This window comes from Choristoneura fumiferana, chromosome 27 (assembly GCF_025370935.1).
Source record: "Choristoneura fumiferana chromosome 27, NRCan_CFum_1, whole genome shotgun sequence".
Lineage (NCBI taxonomy): Eukaryota > Metazoa > Arthropoda > Insecta > Lepidoptera > Tortricidae > Choristoneura > Choristoneura fumiferana.
The window spans coordinates 2,214,982-2,240,046 of record NC_133498.1 but is presented as its reverse complement, the minus strand read 5'-3'; the positions used below and the strand labels follow the sequence as shown (position 1 = coordinate 2,240,046).

The window sequence follows — 25,065 nt, the reverse complement described above, 5'->3', positions numbered from 1 at the left end:
CTGTGATAATAATTGCAACATGTTTTTTCTTTTTTTTTAAGGTTCCGTACTAGTTGGCAACAACAGAACCCACATAGGGTCACATAATAGGTATTATTATAGAATCATCTTCTATAGGGTGCTTTTAGTTATTATAACCTTGAATAGAATAGAATAGAAACGTTTATTCGCACTTCGCAAAACTTACTTGCTTGCTTCGCAAGCTTGAAATTTTGTATCGTCTGAAAATTTAAATTGTTGGTCCGTCTGTCTGTGTTAGTAAGCAAGCAATGTAGAATGATCCCACTGCGTATATTTTGCTTACGAGCAAATACGTACCTAATAGATACCAACAAATTTATACGGAACCCTCGGCGCGCGAGTTCGACTCACACTTGGTCGGTTTCTAACCCTCGACGCAAAGAGGGGTGTTATAAGTTTGACCGCTATGTGTCTGCTTGTGTGTCTGTCTGTATGTGGCACCGTAGCTCTTAAACGAGTGGATCGATTTGAATGAGGTTTTTTTTGTTTGAAAGCAGGTTTTCTAGAGATGGTTCTTAGACATGTTTCATCAAAATCGGTTCAGCCGTTTTTAACATATTGAACTTTGAAGTGACAAAGTCGAAAGTTTTCCAACTTTTTGTTGGTTAGGTTATTGTTAAATTAAATTTGACCACCGATTGACCTCTGTCTCACCTAGTGGTAAGTGTAGATGGGGCCGAAGGTGTAGATCACCGGTTTAATAACAGCCTATTTACTCAGGCCTCGAAAAGCCCTTAATTTACCCTCAATATACTGCAAATTTACTTTATTACTCAGAGAAAGAACACATCAATTCCCGAATCACAATCGCAAAAGCTCCAAACGTCACGTCCGGACCATCCAAAAAAGCGCTACTTCCACGCAAACTGCAAACCTTTTATCATTACGATATTAGTGGATTATTATCCCATTACATGAGCCCAGTTTTCCTTACGTACGATACGTGCTTTTAGATAGCAATCGATATAATACAGCCGTCTGATTTACGATGGAATCGTGACGCTCACAACGCAACATGTGCTGTGAGAATTGAAAAAGGCCCGACACCATTGTGTGGGGTATCGACACGGCTCCATTTGGCTTTAAAATGAGATTTATGACTAACGGTTGATGCTTTTATGTCCTTCCGACACAGTTTAGGTGAAGCATTACCGACAATATACGTTACTGTAGCGCTATTGAAGATAACCTATGAGCTCTTGGTCGGCATTCAGGTCAATAATGTTGCCTCCATACAATCTTATCTATATCAAAATGCTTTTCCTTATAAAATATGGTAACTATCACTATATCTACATATCAGTAGTTTAGTACATCTCATCAAGACTCAAATGACTGTATTTAGTCAAGGTCAGGCTAAGCAGGTGTTGCTCATGGACCACAATATCGAATACAAATTCATCCTTAACTTGATGTACTGTACTCTCGACTTAATTTGTGTACGCAGGAGATATAGGCTAATTTACATTGCTCTCAGATGTCAAGGACCAAACGTGTAATCTAGAAATAACAGATCCCCAGACACGACGTGTGTGATTAAATATGAATGGGTGTGTAAGTGCGGCAAAGACTGTTGAAGGTGCACAGGTGGTCGAAATTCATACATTATGTTTTAGGATAAATATTTAGCGTTTTTACTGTGTTTTCCTCATTATTCTACAGGTATTGTTTGGTATGAAGGTAGCTCTTACAGCAAAATTAAAGCTAAGTTTGAAGATATTGATTTTTATACGTCGTAGCTGTAAAATGACCCCACTTTGCGTACGTTTTGCTTAGGCCCTCTGCTAAAACTGGATAATCATAGACAAATTTGTACTAAATCCACTTCACCCGTTTTATAAAGATGGGTCGGTATCTGTCCTAACCATACAAACTTAATTGATTGAATACAATGGAGACTAAAACAATGAACTACGTATAGCTGTTCTAGATACAACGCTTATCTAACGTGCTTTCTAAACTTGTCTATCCCACACGTTAGCAAATCCTGGTAACCTGACGAGAATCTACTTACTTAGTGCTTGAATACTTGATAGTAAAATATCATTGAGAACGCCTAGTTTATAAAAAAAGCTAAATCTGCCGTGTCGCGAATCGCAGTTTTTGTTTATTATCATCCCAGCGTCCCGTCTCACGCTGGGCACAGGCTTCCTCTCAGAGTGAGAGGGCTTGGGCCGCAGTTCACACGCGGGCCCATTGCGTAATAAGAACCTCACGCACACCATGAACTGCTTCGCAGATTTGTGCAAGTTTATTTAAGGTTAATTTTTAATGCAATTTTGCATGAAAAAAACTTTGAGGTGCGTGTCCGGATTGAAACCCACGCCAGGATTCTTTTTCCAGCCAGTGGCTTAGCTTGTAGAGGTGGGGAAGACACATAGTCTATGGGGCCCCATATGGATTCGGTACGATTCGTCTGTACGATCGATCTGATGAAAATCGTGACGATTGATCGTAAAGAGCCATACACTGTCGATTCATCGTTACGATATTCATGATTGCATGGGATTTTGTTGCGATCTCCGAGATTGTCTTCCATGAAGTAAATCGTTAACGATCTTGACATAAACTATCGATTCGTCGTTTCGAACGGTCTGAAGCGACGGATCGTACAGACGAATCTTACCGTGTATGGGGCCCTATGACAAAAATCTTTATAAAACCTATCCAACAATACTCCACATTTTGACATTTTTGACACGAGAAAAAAAATACCCTCGCTATACGTGTAGGGTACGACATTTTTATTTAATATTGCCACTTCGTCGGCGTGGTTAACATATGTACACTCGTAGAAAATTACAGCTTTCTAGCACTAGCAGTCTCTGAGCTAAACCGCGCGGGCGGACGGACGGACATGGCGAAACGGGTTGCTTGTAGGACTACGGACCTTTAAAAACCGTTAGTATTCTGTTGCGACTACGAAACACCTTTTTAAAGTCCATATAACAACGCTCTCTCAACAAGAAAAATATTCCAGAACAATACATATTATATAGTAATTTTACTTTTATAAAGTGACTGATTAAAATAATTCAAAAGTAAATGTGGCTCGCGGCTTCGCTCCCGTACCAGTTATTTTTTTATTTAATTTTGCTTAACACAAACAAAAACGAACGGAACAAATAAATAACTATCCAATTCGATACCGTCGTTCGGTAGCTATGCGTGTACATACATTTCAACGATTATTTTTTATTTATTTAGATTTAGAAGAGAAAATAGATAGATAGATAGAAGATGGATTATAAATTAATATCGATATCGATAAATTATCGACATCTAGCACATCACGTAAACACTCTGGCAAAATTAAAAACTCAACCACTCTCAAGATTGACTTCGATGAACTAAACCAGTTAATAATTAATGTTAATAGTGATTACGGTCGGCGGGGGCATTCCGGCCGTCACTGGAGCCCTAATATCAATAAATACACACCGCCATACATCACCCCGACATTTACGCGCCCCGGTAATCAACTCTACCTATAAACCATTACCGAAACGTAAATAAACCACTAACGCATCCAAACGCGTAACTAACGCAGCCCTTGTCCAATAAATGTAAAGTGAAATCGTAAATTCTAACTCGAGAATGTTTATTTTAAAAACATTATTTCACCGTCTAACAACAGTTATTAGGTCTAATTGAAGTCGTGTATAATCACAACTAAATGCACCATCGGTTTAACCACCGATCGATATAAAAGGCAATATTTATCAGAAAGTAACTTACCTTGAACGTATGTAAACAAATGTGCCGAAGCGATCAAAAAAATCCAGTTCCCGATACCAAATCGACACATCCCGGTCCGGCACATTATTAAACACACTTAAATAACACAACACCACTGGTTTTAATTCATGATTATCACATTTTAATACAAAGTTTTTGTTAAATTTGTGTAATAGTGTCACAGTGCATTACATCGAGGCGACTCGGGTGCAGCCGCCATGTTCGATTCTGCGGCAGGCAGGCGGGGACTGGCTGCGTTCAGAAACAAGTCAGAAACTCAATAATGAAAGGGCATTGCCCGGGACAATCATCTTGCATTGCGCAGAACATAGCCGCAATTCGGCGCCACTGTGGTCCGAAGTCAGCAACGAGAGTAGTGATGTGCTCAAGCTGTCACTTGGCTAAGTCGAGAAAATCGATTGTGATGTTTTGCGTTTTGATTTATTTCGATTGTGTTTTCTTTACATTTGCCTTTTTGGAAAAATGAAATAATAACAGTTTTTATGTAATGATTTATGAAAAAAATAAATTCAATGGAATTTTCGCATAAAACTTACGTGAAAATTTTTGTGTCAACTGTTTCAAGAGTTTCAAGTAAGAATCTAAACGCAATTGACGTGACAATATATACTTGACAGCTTGACATTATTATAGTCTGTCTAGTACACAAGTCGCACAAGCAATAACACCAAAAGTTCCAATGAATTCCATGAGTTAATTCAGTAACTGCTAGAAAAGCTGCTACAAACACCTCAAAATGGAATTAATTTACTCCATGCGCCGAAAGCCTATGAAATGCGAGCCGCCACATTTCGAAACGTACGTAAATCTCATCCTCTATTTTGCGATGCGATATACCACTATTTTATACCGAAAACAATATTTATTTAATATTAAAAAATGTTTTGAAAGTATCTTTATCACGTTTTCAATGTTTGAAAAGACAAAACATATCTATAAATTAACATATCTATAAATTAACAAAATATGTCGTTTCAGGTCATCAGATCCCGAAGTTGTTCGACCTATTTGCACCATATCAGCCTGTAATATCATAGCTTTTTCGTCACCCACGGAGCTTTCAGACTCTGACGGAGCCACCTGGGGTGGGCACGTGTATGTCTGCGACTTGGACACCCCTTGGGACAGTCATAAAGTTACAAGCACCACTCATCCTGTAAGTATTGGGCAATTCCATTATTTTGGGTTACCAAAAGCAGAAAATATTTTAGAAGTAATTATTCTTTGAAGGCTTACATTTCAACCAGTTTTCCTTATATTTGTTTAGAAAAATTAATTGAAATGATGTACAGATCGATTCGCAAGATCTGGTACAAAAGGTTTTGAATGAAAGTAATGTCACTTAGACATTTTGGTATTATTATTATTATTCCCTCAATCTCAGCAGAGCCAGAAGACAATATGATAATATAGAAATAAAAATAAATAACAACTTGGTGAACATAGTTAAAAAAATCAAATATCTTGGACTTTGGTTCGATTCTTCTCTCGTTGGGGTTTGCACATCAAAGAAATTTGTTCAAAAGTATATAAATACATTAATATATTAAAAATTCTAGCTGGTACTTCTTGGGGTGTTCACCCAACACACCTAAGATGTCTTTACATATCATTGATTAGAAGTAGATTAGATTATGGCAGTTTCTTGTATGGATCATGTGCAAACTCGCACTTGAATAAGTTGGACATTGTGCAGAATCGTGCTTTGCGTATATGTGGAGGATTTATTCGGAGCACTCCAATTCATGTGATGCAGAACGAACTCTGTTTGCCACCTCTTTCAGTACGCAGACAGTTTTTGGCATCACGTTACTGGCTCAGAGTTGGTTCTGTATCGAGCGATGAAACTATTGAACTCCTGCAGCAGTTGTCTGGGCAGTGCGAACTTAGTTATTGGACCAACAAAGCAAAGCCAATGCTTGTCGCGGTGAACAATTTTTTTTAGAGAGGTAGATATGCATAGAGCTCCCATATTGGATATGTATACAATTGGTATATGGGTATCATATATTGACATTCAGGCTTGTGTTAAATGTTTTGTAGATAGTGTAAGCAAACCAAAACGAAGTGTACCAATTGATTGCCTTAAGAATAATGTCATCCAAATGATGGTTCAAGAATATGATGGATTCTATAAATTGTTTACAGATGGATCCAAGAGTATGGGGGTTGGGGCTGCATTTTTTGATCCACAGTTGAACATCTCTAAGCAATTTAATTTGGATTCTAGAATCTGTATAATGAGAGCAGAGCTAATTGCCATATATGAAGCTCTTTTATATGCTCAGACTATTGAAAAGAGCAAGGTAGTTATACTTTCGGATTCGAGAAGTGCACTTCAACACCTGGCTCAGTGTGTCTCGGGTTCCCGAGGTATGCCGGTAGCCTATGATGTCATAAAACTTATATATTTCTTGCAATGTAACCACACCCAAATTGTTTTGCAATGGATTCCATCTCATGTGGGGGTAGCTGGTAATGAGCGGGCAGATAGATTGGCTAGCCTGGCTATCACAGGGGGATTGATCGTGTTTCTAAGCCATATGGTACTGAATTAGTGCAACTGGCTAAGGAGGAGTGCGTTTCCAAATGGCAGGAACTTTTAGTGCAGCATCGTTGACAAAGGGCATTTGGTATGGTACCATGCAGAATAAGGTATTTAAAGTTCCCTGGTTTGATTGTGCCGGCCTTTCCAGGGGCCTTCTTGTGTCAGCACTACGTGTTCGATCTGGTCACATTCCACTTAATTGTTTTTTGCATTTGATGAGAGTTGTGCAATCACCTTTGTGTATGGGATGTGATAAGACTGAAGACCTTATTCACTTTCTTGTGGAATGTGATCAGAATAAGGAGATCAGAGTCAGGTATTTGGATGGTATGGGCTTGTTTAATGGAGGTGTAAATGTAATTCTCAGTCGACCGCTTTCAGAAGAAGCGACGCGAATTTACAGATTCATTGGACGGGCCTTTGCATCCAGAGACGTGGTTTCAGTGCAAGGGAGAGTGTAATATCTGTCTTTAGTGTGGTGTATATATCTGAGGCTCCCCATGAGGCTGACATAGTCACATTTGGTGTGCTAAAGCCTCGTTAAAATATTAGAAGGAAAAAAAAAAAAAATCCCTCAATGGCGGCCTTAAGGCTTGGGCCAATGTCATTTGCGATGACAGGGTTGCGGTTGATTCTGCAGAATGCCAACAGTTTGACAGCAGCAAGAAAATAATTTTGAAAATAGAGAATAAAATCCTTTTCGGTTGAACGCTGTTTCTGGTGTAACGTCACTGCGACAAAGACACAAGATGTTGTTATTGATTAGAACTATAGTCTTATATTATTAGAGGATATAAAATCACACAGAATGATAATTAGAGGAGAATAAACAATGTTTTAAGTTCTATTGTGAGTGCAACAAAATTAGCCCTACTGTCATCCTACTGTTGAGATAATAGGACAAAAACACAAATAGCCTTTGAATTATCTAACATGATTATACCTATATTTGAAAAATAATGCTCGACTGTGGACCATGCTACTTTCGAGGAGGCCTTTGTCAAAAGACACACCAAACTAAGACATTTTATAACAATATACACAATAATAGTGCAAAAAACTGCCAGTTTGGAACAAAAAGGCTTTATTATTATTAGTATACTTACTACTTAGACCAGCTGCTTTTTGAATGATACAAACCCAATGAGGGCTATCGTTTTTTGTCTCACTAGATGGCGCACTGTTGCGTGAGGTTTTAAGTGTGGCTTTCAGAGCCTGTTATTACGGGCGTTAAAACAAAGTTTAGATTAAAATCATATTTAAAACACTTTAAAACCGTACCATAAAAATATCCAGCAACCGCAGTGTTGCTTAGTCCCGTTTTGTTCGGAAAAAAAGGGAGGACAAAAGTTTCCGAAAGACAAAACTGTCTCAAAACACAGACATTCATTGCCCCGTAATGTATAATTGCCATAATTAATTTCAGGTTATGCAAAATATTCACAAAAAAATTCTTATTGTAAATAAACCCGCGTAGCTCACCCAAAACTATGAGATTTGACATTTCGGAGACCTCACGCTACACTAGCGCCTCTAGCGGCGAATTCGTTCGCGATAGCCCTCATTAAAACGAAGATCACTTCGATAAACTGTAGTGAGTGTGTAGCATAAGATGACCCGCTTGCTCAGTTGCCTCCCTTTCAATAAAAAAAAAGGAAAAAGGAGTAAGTATTGTTCTTTTGTGTTGTGAACAAATGTATTATCTTTCTTTCTTTTTCTTTAATTTACCAACCGAACAGTGCATTTGGTTATTGCGCGTTGTTCCCTCAGGTACTGTGCATTTTCCGGGATAAAAAGTAGCCTATGTCACTCTTTGGCTGATAAACTATCTCTATGCCAAAAATCATGTTGATCCGTTGCTCTGTTTCAACGTGAAAGATAGACAAACGTACAGACACACAAACACACACACTTTCGCATTTATAATATTAGTATAATATGGAGGCATTTACTAGCATAATATGACATGCATCTCTATGGTTCCGCAGGTGTCGGCTTTAGAATGGGACAGCGAGGGCAAGCAGCTGCTGGTGGGGACAGTGGAGGGGGAGGTCTCCGTCTTTGGCATGAAGGATTACCTGCTCAATGATTGGACTTGTTTGTACCATGCTTCCTTTCCTGGTAAGAATTATATTTAACCCATAGGTACTGTTTCTGTCTTTTTGTTTTATCATACCTACATAATTATGTACTTATTTATGATGAAAATAATTTTATTAGCAAAAAGTTGGAAGTATCCACAGGGTTCAACCAACTGAAGCGCAGTGTTGCCACACATACAATACAATACAATACAAAGACTTTATTGTACACCAGACATAGTAAGCGATACAGAAAACAAATTATTAAAATTACAAGGTGGGCAATAGGCGGCCTTATCGCTTAAGAGCGATCTCTTCCAGGCAACCTTTTTTACAGAAAGAAGGAAGGACTAGTTTACAACAGGTGGTGCATCAAAAGTAGATCAGAAAATTTAAACGTAACAGCAATACATCTACTCAACATAATTCAACTTATTTATTGTTGGTGTTGCCAACAGACTTGAAATACTGTGTCCCTGATTGAATTTTGTTTTAAGATTGTCTAATTCTTATCAATCCACTTAGATGCGAGCCGTTTGAGGTAAATCATGCTCAAGTGATTGTCAAATATAATATACCTATATAATATTGCTTAGTAGCAACATCTCTTGTCCGGGTGAGTGGTTAGTTCCGATGGGGTGCTGAAAGTTTCTCGATGAGGGCTACAGCATAGATGTCGCTAGTGTCGCTGCTTAAGTGACTAAATAGGAAACAAACAAGCTGAGATATGTGGTGCATAGGAGAAATTCGTGTCTGTACCACTGTCCAGTGATGGTGTAGCGGTATAGCACGTGGCACAGAACAGAATGCGAATTGTATTTTCAATGTCAAATATAATTTTTTTTTCCTGTTTTTGTTGAGGCTTTGAACACTCCAGGTGATGATGTCAGCCTCATGGGTGCTCGCTCATTTCCCCTACTCAAGGGAAATATTAAAAAAGTGGTAAATGCAAATAAATGGCTTTGTCAGATGCTGGCTCTGAGAGCCAACAATTGACCTGGTCATTGTGCATGGGGCCCAAACCCCCAAGAACCCTTCTCTCAAGTCTGAGTTCCGCGCACATTCCAACAACAAATGGGACAAGTCTTCTAACTTCTGGCAAATCTCACACAGTGGTGATGGTTTAACTCTCATCATGTGTAAGTAAGAATTTGTTTGTTGGTATGTGTCCGGAACATACCCTGAAAGCGTTTAGGGGCATACATGTCCAAATGTCAGAAAGTCCAGGTGTCATATTGTCCATGTTCTGTACCAGACCCCTGCACCCCTTGATACACACTGCTCACCAAAAAATATAACATTTAAGAAGAAAATTACTAAGGATTGTACAATGTTTCAGGGGAGCACGTAATAAAGGCGGTGTTCTTCCACAACGGGCGGCGCGTGGTGGTCTCCGACAAGAAGGCGGACGCGCCCGCGCCCGCGCCCGCCCCCGCGCCCGCCACCGACCGCATCCAGCTGCTGCGGCCCACTCCCACGCTCAAGGGCTTCGGGTGAGACACCTTGCTTCTTTAAACTTATCTATCATCATCACCATCAGCCCACCCTATATACGACCCACTGAGCACAGGCCTCTCAGAACGAAAGGACTTGGGCCGTAGTTCCCAAGCGGGCCCAGTGCTGATTGGGAACTTCACTCACCATTGAATAATTTAATAATTTGTCCTCACGATGTTCTCCTTCACCGTAAAGCTCGTGATATGGTAATTTCGCAAATGGATTTTGAAAAACTCAAAGAGGTGTGAGCCGTGGTTTGAACCCACGATCCTCTGCTTGAGAGGTCACAGGTCAAACCACTAGGCCACTTCGGCTTTTCATCATCACTAAATTACATCACAAATTTAGGGAGCGGGAGAAGATAATTGCAATTTACATAGCAATATTTGTGACAAGGGAGGGTGTAATATTTTCAAAATTGGTGTGATGAGTCGAACCATAATTTCAACAGACAATATTTTCTAAATTATACAATTTTAGTAACCACACCCAATTTGGTTACGCTTTAAAAATTGGTTCAGCGAGTAAAAACATCCATTTTGGAGCCAGTGAGAGAGCTTACGTTTAAACTCCTTTGTGGGCAGACCTTTAAAATCTTGTAGAAGATCATTAAACATTTTGATGGCCATTGGATAGCATCTGTTACTGAACTGTTTTGAATTGGCCTTAGGTACAACTAAGTTATCCGGATATCGAGTATTAAAAGTGTTTCAAACAGTTCATGGTGTGTTTTTACAAACATACATGCTTCCAACTATGACTATTTCTACGAAAAGGTTTGACAGTGGGTCACGATACAGTTGGTTCGATAGTACCTTATATGTATGGTCGACCAAGAAAGTGCTTTACCAATTTTAATGACAGTTCCTACTTCAGAAATAAAAGAATAAGGCTGACTGTCATATTGACTTGTGAGTGAAAATAGGCTTTGACGTTTTAAACGCTACAAATGACATTAAACCTTAGGGTGGTAAACCAATTCCTTGGTTGATTATACCGTATGGATGGCCCATAACTTTTCTATAACTACTGACGACTTTCAATTATGTTGATTCTTGGACCATTGTAAGGTGTGGCATTTATTCCCTTTGATTTTCAATTTAGCGGCATAGCGTGCGAAGGCGCCTGCATTATAACAGCGACCGGGCTGATCGGAGCCCTGACGCCGGCGCCGGAGCCCGGGCGCGCCCTCAGCGCCACCGAGTGTCTCCGCCCCGCGCGGGACCGCGTGCCAGTTGCTAGCGTAGCCCACAAGAGTAAGAGTATAGAAATCTGGTTACAAATTACAATACAGTAATCTGGTAGTGACATCCTGGTGGTTCAGCCTGGATCGTCTCCGCAAGACTGAACTCATCAACGGTTAATGGCATGGACTTGAAATTTGTTACGGAAATATAGTTAAGACGACAATGCAAGCACAGTCAGCAAAAAAAGCTTGTATTAAAATTAAATTTTAACAAAATCTTTAAACGTTGATCTCACACCACACTCCCAAAAGCCACCTAAGTGTGGCTCAGTAGGTTCATTTTTTTTGCCAGCGGTATTCGGGCATATAATAAATAAGTCTAAGGCTGCTCTTCCACCAATAATGTGCAGGATTTGTTGCGAGGAATGTGTTTTTCAAGAACCAATGGAAACGCTTCATTTACCCATCCTCGCACAGTACATCTCTGTTGGAAACAGCTGAGCGAAATGAGGCGAGGTAAATGGAGTGTTTCTATTGGTTCATGAAAAACACATGTCACTCAACACATCTTCGCACATCTCTGGTGGAAACGCAGCTTCATGCTTTCTATCGTTTTGTTGATTTCACACCACACTCCCAAAACCCGCCGAAGTGTGGGTCAATAGGTGCATTTTTTTGAAATAAAGTTTGGCTTTGCCAGCCGTATTCGGGCACTATAAACAAGCCTAAAGGACATCATCATCATCATCATCATCATAATAATCATCGTATTTGTTCGCAGATGGTAATTTAGTGGTGGCAGCGGGCGGCGCGCGCTGCGTGCGCTGCGCGGTGTGCTCGGTGGCGCGCGCGCCGCAGCACAAACCCGCGCTGCACGTGCAGCCGCTGCCTACTGTCTACCTCGACCACACGCCCGGTGAGTATCATCATCATCTCAGCCGTAGGGACGTCCACTGTTGGACATAGGCCTCCCCCATGGAACTCCAGTCGCTTCAGTTGGCAGCGGCCTGCATCCACCGTAAACCCGCGGCTTTAGCCAGGCCGATGAGTATATTTTTTCAAAAATGTTCGTTAAAGTGGAAGTTCTTTACATAACAGAGGGCGGAGTGCATAGTTTATGGTCAGCCAGAAATTAAAAAGTTAAAAAAGATTGCTGGCTTGGTAAGGCGACAATAATGTCGCATACAAATTCCATTGTTGTGTCGAGTCGCAAAAAATTTAAAAAGTTAAAACTTCGTACACAGCCAACTCGAATGGATATATTTTGTTGTTATCAGATATTTTGTTGAAATTCCGGACTTTTTTTATAGGTCTGAAACAGCTTGTGGTGTTTTCCGTAGAAAAATACACCTGCTGGTTTTTTTATGAAAAAAGGCGGGAAAGCCCAAAAAAACATATTGGAATAAAATTAAATGTCATAGTCTCGTAGTATATTATAAGAAAAAGTTAATTTTTCTTTCACCATTTTTGAGAAAAGCTTTATATTAGTCTCGGCTGGAATAGCAACTGCTGGCTTCGTATTAGTTAATCGGACTCGCAGCCAGCATTGCCTACTATTACGTGCCCCACTATTACTCATTCAGCTCCTCCGTCACCACACGCTATAAGAAAACACTCATTGTCACAGAGGTGCACTTAAGCCTCAAAAAAACAAATAGAAAAAAAAACAACCTAATGTTGCAATTTAAAAAAACTTTTTAAAATCTTATTATCCATTCCGTATTTTTTTCAGTCTCACTGACTTGGTGTCTTCGCGAGGACACGGACTCTCTCCTCATCGCTGGCAACACCTTGTCGGTGTGGAAGTTGACAGAGAGGGCGCATCCCGTCCACAAACTGTTGGCGAAAGGTAAGTTCAGTAAAAAAAAAAACATGTAGACGAATTGAGAACCTCCTGCTTTTTCGAAGTCTGTTGAAAACTACCAGTGAGGTCACTTAGTGTCGTCTAGACCGGGAAACTTCGTTATAACTGACTAGTAAAAAAGAAAGAAAAAAGGAAACATTTATTCGTGACATGATATGCATAGGCCTCCCCCGTAGACCTCTCGTTGTCTCGGTTGGAAGCGGCTTGCTTCCACCGTGAACCCGCGACTTCAACCAGGTCATCCGTCCATCTCGTTAAAAATACTCAAAAAATCTAAAATACTCGTTATCGTCACGAATGAGGGCTATCGTTTTTTCTCTCACTAGATGGCGCACTGTTGCGTGAGGTTTTTAAGTGTGGCTTTCAGAGTCTGTTATTAGGGGCGTTAAAACAAAGTTAGATTTAAATCATATTAAAACACCTTAAAACCGTACCATAAAATATCCAGCAAACCAGTGTTGCTAAGTCCCGTTTTGTTCGGAAAAAAATGGAGGACAAGTTTCCGAAAGACAAAACTGTCTCAAAACACAGACATTCATTGCCCCGTAACGCATAATTGCCATAATTAATTTCAGGTTATGCTAAATATTCACAAAAAAATTCTTATTATAAATAAACCCGCGTAGCTCACCCAAAAACTATGAGATTTGACATTTCGGAGACCTCACGGTACACTAGCGCCTCTAGCGGCGAATTCATTCGCGATAGCCCTCATTGGTCACAAATCAGCATAAGGCTGAGTTTCCACCAGAGATGTGCGAGGAATGTGTTTTTCATGAAACAATAGAAACGCTTCATTTACCTCGCCTCGCTCCGCTCAGCTGTTTCCACCAGAGATGTGCTGTGCGAGGATAGGTAAATAAAGCGTTTCTATTGGATAATGAAAAACACATTCCTCGCAACACATCCTCGCACATCTCTGATGGAAACGCAGCGTTATAAAATAAATAAAAATAAAATAAAAAATTGTTTATTACCACATCTTAAATTATTTACGTAATACCGCCCTTGCGGACGATGTCTTCCTTTGGGACCATCAGGACTTTAATAAACGAAAAAAAAAACAATATTAATCACTTGTCTATGCCAAAACAAAACATGTTTTTGTGTTTGTGTGTGCAGGTCCGTTACAAGGCAGTACAACCCCCGGCGGGGGCCAGAAGCCGAGTTCCGACTGCTTTAACACTGTAGTAAGTTAACCTTGTTCTTTATTAGCCACGAGGGAGGGGTCCAATGGATCAAATTCTAGTTGCGAAAATATTAAAACTTATTTATTTTAAAACAACAATAATTAAGTATATACTGTTAATTAAGTATCAATTCTCCTCATTTACTTATATATGTATTATCTAGAAAGAGCAGCTTATTCTTACAGTTTAAAAATCCCGCACAGAGTCATACGTGTAAATACAAGAAACATAAAAAATGTACCTAGGTAAATTTTTTTTTTCACACCACTCCTTCAGAAAAGTAACTTTTCCTCCCTGACGAGAGGGAGCAAAGTGCAACTTTTCTCTTCAAGGCTTTTCTAAGTGTTTTATTGCAAATGCCATTTTTTGAAGTTGATATTTGTAAAGCCACGCCATTTTCTATGCTGGTTGTTCTTTAATAATATTAAGAATTGTAGGGTGGCGTCTAGTAATTTACGTTATTTACGTTGGGCGCCAGATTGTAGGGTGGCGTCTAGTAATTTACGTTATTTACGTTGGGCGCCAGATTGTAGGGTGAATGAAGCGCCAGGAAGACAGTTCAGAAAGTTTATTCAGGAAAACTTACAAAACAGGTTTAGGCTTACTTTACTTAAATAACCTAGCTAAAGTATAGGCATACAACTGTGAGTTTATGGAATGGACAGCAGAGGCCGTCTCACCCGTACCCACTTGTTGGTTTTACTTGAGGATAGCAGAGGCCGTCTCTCAAGCTAGACCACTAGCTGAATGATTGCACTCTCGTCCGCGCAGCGCCTTTTATTAGTTCCGAATGCAGCCTTCGTAGGCGCTCGGTGTATCGGGCCGCCGAGCGAGATAGGTTAGTGTGCGAGCGGGAAAGTATTCGAGCCCGCGCGCATGTTGTACAGATGTCTTAGTTTATGGTTCTACAGAATTATTTTTTTCAAGTTTATTAATGCTCGGTGTGAAAAGTTGTATGAGCCACTCGGGAGCAAAATTATTTTCATCTTGGGTGCTAGCTAACACTTGAATCCCTCACTACGCTTAGGATTCTACTTTAGAATCCCTCGCTACACTCAGGATTCTATTGTAGAATCCTTCGCTACATTCTGGATTCAATATTCAATTACGCCTTCGCCGTAAATACACCATTTTGCTCCCTTGTGACACAAATAACTATTTCTCATTTGTAGCAGAAATAATATCTTATTATTTATATGCAATTTGTGAGTAATGTTCACTAAAGTAATGGCCGCATCATGGATATTTTCGATGGAGCTATATTTAAAAAAAATGTATTGTATTAGCCGGTGACTACCCTGGGTGTCCGCAGGTGTGGCAGCAAGTGTCAGCCGCGGCGGTGGAGGGCGCGGTCGCGCACTGCGCGGCGCGCCGTCTACACGCGGCCGCGCCGCTGCATATATTGGCCACCAGCAGCCCCAACCGGCTGCTGCTGGCAAGGGAGACGCACTACGTCAGTACACTCTTCCTAATTGAACTCGTAATATCTTAGTCAAAATACCACAAACTGGACTTATCACGCTAAAACACACGAGTAACATTTACCTCGACGTTTCAACCTCATTACAGTGGCCGTGGTCACGAGTAGACTAAAGTGTAGGGTGTCAAGTCTGCCTAGCAGCGCGAAATATCCCTCGTAATATCTTTATTCAATTTAGACTATTACAAGAACTGACGACTTAAAAATCTACTACCGTTTCGAAAAAAACTCTGTGAAGAAGAGCCCGCCATTCTTGACATGTCTATTGTTTTGTAGCTTCCACCCCTACACTCCCACAGATGCATGAAAAATCCCAAAGACCAAAATGCACCGTTCAACCGGTTCCATTTATCGTATTGTATGTGTGCGAAAACTATACAATTTTTGCACGGTATTTTCAAAATGTACAGTCGATCGAAACAGTATCAAAATTCGAGCAGACGGTTCACCTGATGTTATCTGATGTATGCAAGTGTATTTAAAATTAAAACTGTTATAAAGATTAATAACAAGTCAGCCAATATTATTCCGAAAGAAAACTAATGTACATTGTCTTATGTAATTTCAGATTTGTTCTACCCCTGTGGTGGTGTCGGGAACCCCGGGGGCGGAGCCCCCCGCGGGGGGCACGCCCCCCAAGAAGCCTAAATACGGGGAAACTATTCCGGTAAGTCGATAATACTCTATTTATTTACAAACTTGAGGGAATAAAATGGACAATGCCAACCAATCCAGTGATGCGAAAGTTTCTAAATATTGGTAAGTACATATGTATATAGGTAGAGTCATTCACGATGACGCGTGCCGTGGTTCTTATTACAATGTCATTAATGGCTAATTTTGACAAAATCACGCGTCTTCGTGGATGGCACTAGGCACTGGGTTGTGCTGGTTGGTGTGTCTAAAGCTTTCGATATACATATTGATAAACACGTGTTACTGTCGTCAGTCGGGCGCGCCGTGCGCGATCGTGTCGTGCGTGGAGCTGTCGTGGCTGGGGGGCGTGGCCGTCGCCGTCGACACGCACGCGCAGCTGCATCTCTACGCCACGCAGCCCGACATACGTGAGTGATTCTCTGTTTTCAATCCAGTGCTAAAGACTTACCCCCTTATTCATAAACGACAATCAAACCTATTTTAGTTAAAATGCCGCTAAAATTCGTTTGTCCTTATCTGTCACTTCGACATTTGTATTTGTTAGAAAGGGACAAAGCATTTGTTAGTTAACATAGGCTTGTTAAGTTTTATGAATAAGGGGGTTATGGTTTGTATCATTTTGTCTAAAAAGCCGCTGTTCTAAATAGCAAGTGGTCTAAAAAGCAACTGGTCTAAGTAGCAAGTGGTCTAAGAAGCAACTGGTCTAAGTAGCAAGTGGTCTAAGAAGCAACTGGTCTAAGTAACAAGTGATCTAAGTAGCAACTGGTCTAAATAGCAAATGGTCTAAAAATCAACTGATCTTAACCTGTTTGTAAACAAAAAAAATTAGGTTAGAGTTGTGTCAAGACGCGAAGCGTCTCAGCCACGCTGAATAGGAGCTCCATCGACTTTGGGTTATAGAATTTAAAAATTGATGAATCAGGAAAAAGACGAATGAAGACCGGCTAGATATTCGGGGAACTTTTTAAACCACTTGCTATTTATGCTACTTAGACAAGTTGCTTCTTATACACTTGCCACTTGGACCAGTTGCTTCTTAAACCACTTGCTACTGAGACCAGCTGATTCTAACCCATTTCAAGAGACAGAATTACTGAAGTAGTAATTTAAGCAGTTGTCCCTGGCCATATACTACTAAGTGCAAAATTCGAACTTCGTATCTTGCCGTTGCGTATTTAATACTAGAGTGAGAGGGACGATAATAACTACAATTTCCGAATTTCGTAGTAGCCCCCCAGGTCAGCTAGCGTAGGGCTAAACGAGTTGTCTGTCTACAGCGACCCCCCTGTCGGTGCAGCATACGACAGCGCTGCTGGAGTACTCGATGGTTTCCGGCATCGACTGCCGGGACATCATCATGACGCTCAAGCCCGGCACCGTGGAGGCTGTCTACGAGAGGTGAGCTTTTTTTTTATATACGGCTGGATTGCAAACGAGCAAGTGGGTCTCCTGATGGTAAGAGATCACCACCGCCCATAAACATCTGATACACACCTTTACCATAAAACTGACTATATTCCAAATACCCATATTTCCAAAATAAACTTTGTATAAAAAAATGATTCAATTTTAAAATGAGAATTTTTTGGTTTCATTAAGTAAGCCACAGTTAATAACTGGTAGAAGAAAGCACAATGTTGTCAGTGTCCCACCCTGTAAATCTCGTTTTGCTAGAACCCAATTTAGAGTATTATCAGCACGCCTTTATAATAAGATTAATAAAGTTAAAAACATATTTCCTTTACGAGTGCTACCTTGTAAAAAGGCTTTAATAAAGTGGTTAAAAACTCTAAGTTATGAAGTTGTTGAAGAACTATTATTAAATTAGATACTTTTTAAGCACTAATACATTGTGTATCTGTACTAAGCTATCATATCATATCATATCACATAATTATAAGTACTTACTTATTCACAAACACACTCGCGCACGCACGCACGCACGCATACGCAAACACACACACACACACACACACACACACACACACACACACACTACTGCTTTTTCCCTACTTTTGTTATTGTTCTAAATCATAAAACATATTTGTATGTACAACATAGTATAGTTAGTTTGTATTGATAAAGATTTTTTGTAATGGAAGAGTGGGATCTCCTGACACAGGTATTTTATACTTACTAGGAGATTCCAACCTCTGTATCGTAAACCATGTACTTTTAACTTAATAAATATTTTTTCATTTTTTTTTTTTTTCATTCTAGATGTGATATTGAATAAAAGTATCATCCATCGTCAACATTATGAAATTATAATTTCATTTCCAGACTTACGGAGACGTTCCAACGCCAGCCTCCTTCGTTCCAACAGTATTACTACCACAGCTGGCTGAAACTGAGGATAGCACTCTGCAGGTAGGCATTTGATTCGCCAAACTTTGGCTAATCGATCAAAATAGCTAAAACGATCGAAAGTTGAAGATGTAACTATATTTAAATCTGGTTGATCAACTAAGAAACATTAGTTGGCATAAAAAATGTAAAAGGTATCGTTTATTTCATTTGACATCATCCTCCCTCAAGCCGCCAAAATTGGACACTACTGCAGTTTAATTAACGCATAGCGGAAGTAAGGCAGGCAAAACACGTTTCTTATATCATTATTATGATATTCGCTCCCATCGACTGTATTTCCGGATAAATATAACCTAGGGCTTTTCAAGGCTAAAGTGAATAGGCCAGTGACTAAACCAGTGAGTACCTTCGGTCTCATCTGCACTTTTCACTAGGTGAGATGGGGTCAATCACGAGTCAGTGATATGTTGATGTAGCAACACAAATTCGTCAAAAATCTGATGCGGAAGAGTAGGTAGTTAAAAAAACAGTAACACCATGAGCTCAATAACATTTTGAGTTTAGCTTTTTTACAAGTTTTAATTTGGTTTAACCTATTCCGTTTTGTGTCTGTAACCAAATCTTGCAAATTGAATTCGACCAACTTCCAGTTGTCGGATTGTTTTGAAATTTGTGACATCTGGTAGTGTCGTCCTGGTAGTTAGTGGTCCAGAATCGTCTCCGCAGGACGGAACTCTTCAACGGTTAATGGCATCGGCATCGACTAGTTTGGTATCCAAATGTAGTTTGTGTGACAAATCAAGTAAAGTCGACAAAAAGTACAGTCAGCAAGAAGAGCTTGTATTAAAAATGAAATTTTTACCCAAAACTTATTTTATAAATAGCAATGACAATTTTGCCAGCGTCAAGTTTTCAGTTTGACTTTTTCGGTGCACAGGGTGATACCGTCGGCGCAGGGCTGCGTGTCCTCGCTGACGATGCTGCTGGCGGCGCGCTGCGCGTGGGCAGCCTGCGCGGGCGCGCTGCGCGAGAGAGAGAGGGACGCGCTGGGCGCGCGGCTGGACGGGCTGCTGCACGACCAGCCCGACACAGACAAGGTACGCTCCACACCACGCTACCGGCGGCATACTATCACTTCAAAAGAAGCTGGTCTAAGAAACAACTGGTCTACGAAGCAACTGATCTAAGTAGCAAATGGTCTAAGAAGCAACTGATTTAAGTAACAATGGGTCTAAGTAGCATGTGGTCTAAGAAGCAACTGATTTAAGTAGCAAGTGGTCTAAGAAGCAACTGATTCAAGTAGCAACTGGTCTAAGTAGCAAGTAGTCTAAGAAGCAAGTGGTCTAAGCAGCAAGTGCTCTAAGAAGCAACTGGTCTAAGTAGCAAGTGGTCTAAGAAGCAACTGGTCTAATTAACAAATAAAATAAATAAATAAAATTAGTATCATGGGACACTTGACACCAATTGACCTAGTCCCAAACTAAGCAACGGATAAACATACTTATATAGATAAATACATACTTAAATACATATTAAACACCCAAGACCCAAACAAATACAACAAACACACAAATAGTCATAAATTCTTTGACTCAAAGTTGACGAGAAAAACCATGTGAAAAGTGTTAGAACCAGTTGCTTTTTAGACCACAAACTACTCACACACACATCACACAAACCCAACTATCACCACTGTTAGACCGACATCTCATCCGAGTCTAATATAATCTCTTATTTTTTGTTCAGGCTCTAGTAGCCCTGGAGGCAAAAGTAGAACTGTCAAGCGAGGCGGTAGCTTTGACGCCGCTGCGCCGCGTATTGCAGCTCTGCGTTGACATCGCCGGGACCTACTTACAGCACGCTGCGGCGCATACCAATCACCCGTGAGTTACTACAGAACACATATGACGCGTCCCGCACTCAAACTCCCGCCTGAGTCCAGGCGGACCGTTCCCCGTTAGACTCAGGCGGTTATTGTTTATGGTTATTGTAATCAGAAGGTTTGCTGTTTAACTATACTCGTGTCCAGAATTAGGCGAACTAACTTGACAGTTCATTACACACTAATGTTGCCACAGTTACACCAGTGCTGTAATATCGATATTAAAAAAAAACCTATTGACGATGTTAGAAAGAAACTCAATAAGAAATAGTAATAACAGAAATCTTTTATTTTAAAAAAATTGAACATCGGGAAGGACGCCAGCCGCCATTTTGTTTTATTGACATCTCATATATGTCATTCGATTTAACTGCCATAGACTTGCTTGGAACTAGAGATGCGCCGAGTACAACTTTTACCGAGTAACCGAGTAGGTACCGAGTATACTCGGTTTCTCAAACCGAGTACTCGGCCGAGTTACTCGGTTCAGTTTTGGGGCGCGAAAACAGGTTTAGGATAGGTTCGCGTGGCGCTACCAGCCACCACGAGCGAACGTCGCGGGAATCCCCGCCTTCTCCCCCGCAAATTATTCAGTTGTTGTTTTAAAGAAAATCGCATTCGGTCTCTTAAATAATAATTTTATTTAGACCGAGTATACTCGTCAATGGAACAGTGTTATTCGGCCGAGTACGGGTATCAAAAAAACTGCCGAATACACCGAGTAGTAAACGAGTACTCGGCCCATCTCTACTTGGAACTATTTCCGTTATTGTAAAATTTTCGTTAGGTACATTATTATTTGTTGTTATCCTTTGTGTCGTTTTCAGGCCTAAAGCTATGAAAATAAAGTCATTGTTTTTTTTTTTCGGTACCATGGATCATGGATCAAGAAGTTTTCAAGCCAGTTTTTTCATGTTCTCCAACATATAACGAAACCAGTAATTAATTATCAATTTTCTTGAACAAATCTCTCAACAGAAATTAGAAGGTTTGGTCAATTTTCAGTACTTTGAAGGACATTTTCTCCAAACAGGTTGAGTTTGGGCAGCTAAAAAAAAATACGTGTCCGTTATTTTAGACTACTCTATAACATATATCAAAATAAATCAAATCGGAGTCGGACAGTTGGGTACCCTTCCTTGTTAGATAAGCTCTCCATGTGTATTGTATTGTCATCAGGTACGAGTCGTGGACGGACAGTTCCGCGCTGACGCTGCTCCGCAAACTGATGGTGGTGGTGCGGGCCGCGGGCCGCGGCGGGGAGCCCCTGTCGCGCGCGCTGCAGCGGCTGCAGCACCAGCCCGCCAGCAAGGACGTGCGAGGTGACCCTGACCCCCCCCCCCCCCCCCCCCCCCTCCAACACACACAAACTGATGGTGGATCGCACCCGGGACCTCAAGCTTCGTGCCAGGTTCTCTAACCAGTTGTCCATAATAATAATAATGTAATGTTGTGTGTGATATTATCTTTTGTTCGCAGAGGAGTGCGGCGCGCTGTGCTTGCAGCTGGGCTCGCCGCGCGTGTGGGAGTCTCTCCCGCGCTGCACGGTCTCGGCTCCACACGGCCAGCCCGCGCCGCACTATGTAACTTACTTTTACTGTATTGGTTCTTAATAAAATATGCTCCTCTCGTCCACTCAAACGTGGACTGGTAGGGATCGCTTAGAGATAAGTTGGCCTTTGCCAGTCACCAGCACTAAGAGCACCACAGTACAGACCGCTCTCCCTTGCACTGAAACCACGTCTCTGGATGCAAAGGCCTGTCTAATGAACCTGTAAATCAGCATTGCTTCTTCTGAAAGCGGTTGACTATGAATTACATTCACACCTCCATTAAACAAGCCCATACCATCCAAACCTGTCTCTGATGCCCTTATTCTGATCACATTCCAAAAGAAAATTAATAAGATTTTCAGTCTTATTACAACCTCTTGCAAGATTTAACGACAACTTAATTTTTTACTTACCTTATTGTGTATTTGTTCTCATCACATTCTCATCATAACTTACTTTTTATAGTACTGAAGTCTGAAATTAATTGATTATTTTGTCCGCAACTTGTAACGGCCCTTTAGTCACCCTCACCCGAATTCAAAATCAAAAATTAAAACTGCAAATATTTATAAATTGAGTTTTTGCTTTTCTAACATGCAATTTACGAAACACGCAAGAACTGCAGGGCTACTACGAAACTCGAAGTTCGTTTCGCACCGTCCGTCTCGCTCTCGTATGAAATAGTATGTGTCAGAGGGACCGCACGACACGAACTTCGAGTTTTGTAGTAGCGGGCGCTGCACTTTTCCCGCGCTTTAAAAATGTTGTCAAAATTTAGTCGATTTGCGAAAAATTTTCTGAACATGACTAGGGATGTGCCGGTATAAAATCATAATCGATCGATTATGGTTTCTAACAATGTTGGCGTAGTATAAAATGACATTTTACCGGTTTTTGACATTCATAAGCAGAGAGCAGAATTTTCATGGCATTTTTTGACCTATCATAGTCACAATACATACATAATAAATATATCGATACAACAGGCACTAAAGAAGATTAAAAGTAGAGGTAAACAATAGTCGGCTTTAGGCAATAGGTACTTGTTATAGCCTAAATTGAAGAAAGATATTTTGACTTTAACATTCTTTGTTTTTTTTCAGTTTGAATACGGCGTAGAACCTGAAGCGTTACGATACGCACCGGAACCTCCTAACTACGGGCAATGCGAGGTCGTGCCAACGCAAGGCATGGATAGCATACGGTATGATTCATACTGTATGAATAAATTTTAGCTTACACTTTTTTTTTAGCTTTTCTGCAAGTCAGTGCTGTCATTTATCAAAAAGACAACGGATACGTTTAATTCGTTGTGTTATGCTTTTTATTTTTTTAATATAATAGTTTTCACTGGTAAAACGGCTTATAGGTACAACACTTTTCTCAAAAACACAGTTTTTCACAGAGCCCTGAAAAACTGTTTTCACGGTTTGTCTGTAGGATAGCTCTATAAGAAATATTATTTAAGGAGCTTATTAAAATTATTTTTGACAGTTTCTAGGCGGATGTTATCCGATAAACTCATGTTGTGGTTCTGCGGAGGCGCAATAAACGAATTATTTGCAGATGAAGTCGCGGGTAATAGAAACTGGTCGCGGAGCACGAAGTATTTCGTACAATGACCTTCCACTATGTGTCTCTGTTGCTCGCGCGTAAATATTTGCCTTCGCGCTCGCACAGATAAATTTGTACGAATGCGACGTCAAATATTCACGCGCGAGTGGCAGAGGCAAGTAGTGGAGGTTATTGCGCGAAATTATTCGTGTTCCGCGACCGTACTTTAGCCAGTCAGCCATAATGTGGTTGTTGTACAGTTACATGTACCTGGGCGGCGGGCGGCGCGCGGCCAAGTGGCGGCAGTGCGGGCGCTGCGGCGCGCGCGCGCTGCCGGCGGCGCGGCCCGCCAAGCACCCGCTGCAGCGCGCCTACGACGGACGGTTCCTGGCCGCCTGCAGGTAACCTAACAACGGTTGAATCCTACTGATATTATAAATTCGAAAGTTTGTAAATTTGTTTTTGTAACTTCATCACGTCAAAACCATTGAATCGATGTACTTAATGAAATTCGATATACAGATGTTTGAATCTCGATGAAGGATATAGGATAGTTTTTATCCCGGAAAATTGCATAGTTCCCGCGGAATGGCGATAAACGAATTCTACGCGAACAGAGTCGCGAGTAACAGGTAGTTCTTTTTAAGATTCTTTGACTAATATATATATATATATATATTAATACAACATAACACAATGCAAATACTTTTCGATGAGTTAAATGTATTGAGATAAACACACAAACGTATTTTCGATTTCATTTTACCGGTGAAACTCAAATGGTCCTTGTTTTCCGTTGACTAGTATAAATGCGAATGTTAGTGAGTCCGTGCGTAAGTGCGTTTGTTACTTCTCCACGCTATAACGGCTGGAAGGATTTAGATGAAATACATAGGCTACTTTTTATCCCGATATTCCCATGGGATTAGGATAAAATCAATAAAATTCAAATGGATTGCAGCCGTGAAATTTAGTACGTGTGTTTTTTATGCAACGCTAATGAAGTCTAAAGTAGTCTCTATCCCGTGGGAATTTGGCTAAATCCGACCTTATTTCTTGTAGTACATCATAAAAAGATGCTCTTTAAAGAAATTCAACTTTCTAGCTTACCGTGACGGTATGGCTTAGTCAATTTCGCTTACGACTGTGCAATGAATGTGTCGTATTTATTTATATTTTAACACGCTTTTTTTTCTTTACAGGTGTGGCGGGAAGTGGACGTTAGTATCAAATTATTGAACGATCTGTAATGGACTAGGTACTTACTAGATAGTTAAGTTTAACAAAGTGTTTTTACCATTTTATGAAAATAAAAGTGAAATTGAAATAAATGTACAGTGCTATTTGTATTTGTTTTTAATTTTTTATTCCCCTGATCCAGATACTTCCATACAAATGGGAACAAAAAGATGTAATCTAAACTTTTTACTTAATTTAGATTATATCAAAAAAATCCAAAAAAAAAATCAAAATATCTTTATTT

The 25,065-nt window shown here is 40.4% G+C and overlaps 2 protein-coding genes across 2 annotated transcripts in view; one reads left to right on the top strand and one right to left on the bottom strand.

The window, feature by feature from the left end:
• Positions 1-4,075, bottom strand: part of fra (neogenin protein frazzled) — a 138,368-nt gene extending 134,293 nt beyond the window's left edge. The window contains 1 exon segment of the mRNA XM_074108434.1: positions 3,760-4,075. Coding sequence (XP_073964535.1) covers positions 3,760-3,829 — 70 coding nt within the window. The 5' untranslated portion in view covers positions 3,830-4,075.
• Positions 4,076-4,392: 317 nt separating this feature from the next.
• On the top strand, positions 4,393-24,929 carry MED16 (mediator complex subunit 16). Its single transcript, XM_074108579.1, has 20 exons — positions 4,393-4,578; positions 4,759-4,936; positions 8,317-8,449; positions 9,749-9,902; positions 11,011-11,162; positions 11,874-12,008; positions 12,825-12,941; positions 14,079-14,146; positions 15,459-15,599; positions 16,195-16,293; positions 16,576-16,690; positions 17,561-17,681; positions 18,567-18,653; positions 19,531-19,690; positions 20,340-20,476; positions 21,655-21,797; positions 21,955-22,058; positions 23,132-23,232; positions 23,843-23,983; positions 24,785-24,929. Exons 1-20 carry the CDS (start codon positions 4,517-4,519, stop codon positions 24,819-24,821), a joined length of 2,385 nt encoding a protein of 794 aa, XP_073964680.1. The 5' UTR covers positions 4,393-4,516; the 3' UTR covers positions 24,822-24,929.
• The last annotated feature ends 136 nt before the right edge of the window (positions 24,930-25,065 follow it).

Coding starts and splice junctions, on each gene's coding strand:
- MED16 (XM_074108579.1), top strand. CDS start 4,517: ATGGAATTAATTTACTCCATGCGCCGAAAGCCTATGAAATGCGAGCCG. Junction 12,009..12,824: donor CTACCTCGACCACACGCCCG/GTGAGTATCATC, acceptor TATTTTTTTCAG/TCTCACTGACTTGGTGTCTT. Junction 12,942..14,078: donor CCACAAACTGTTGGCGAAAG/GTAAGTTCAGTA, acceptor TTGTGTGTGCAG/GTCCGTTACAAGGCAGTACA.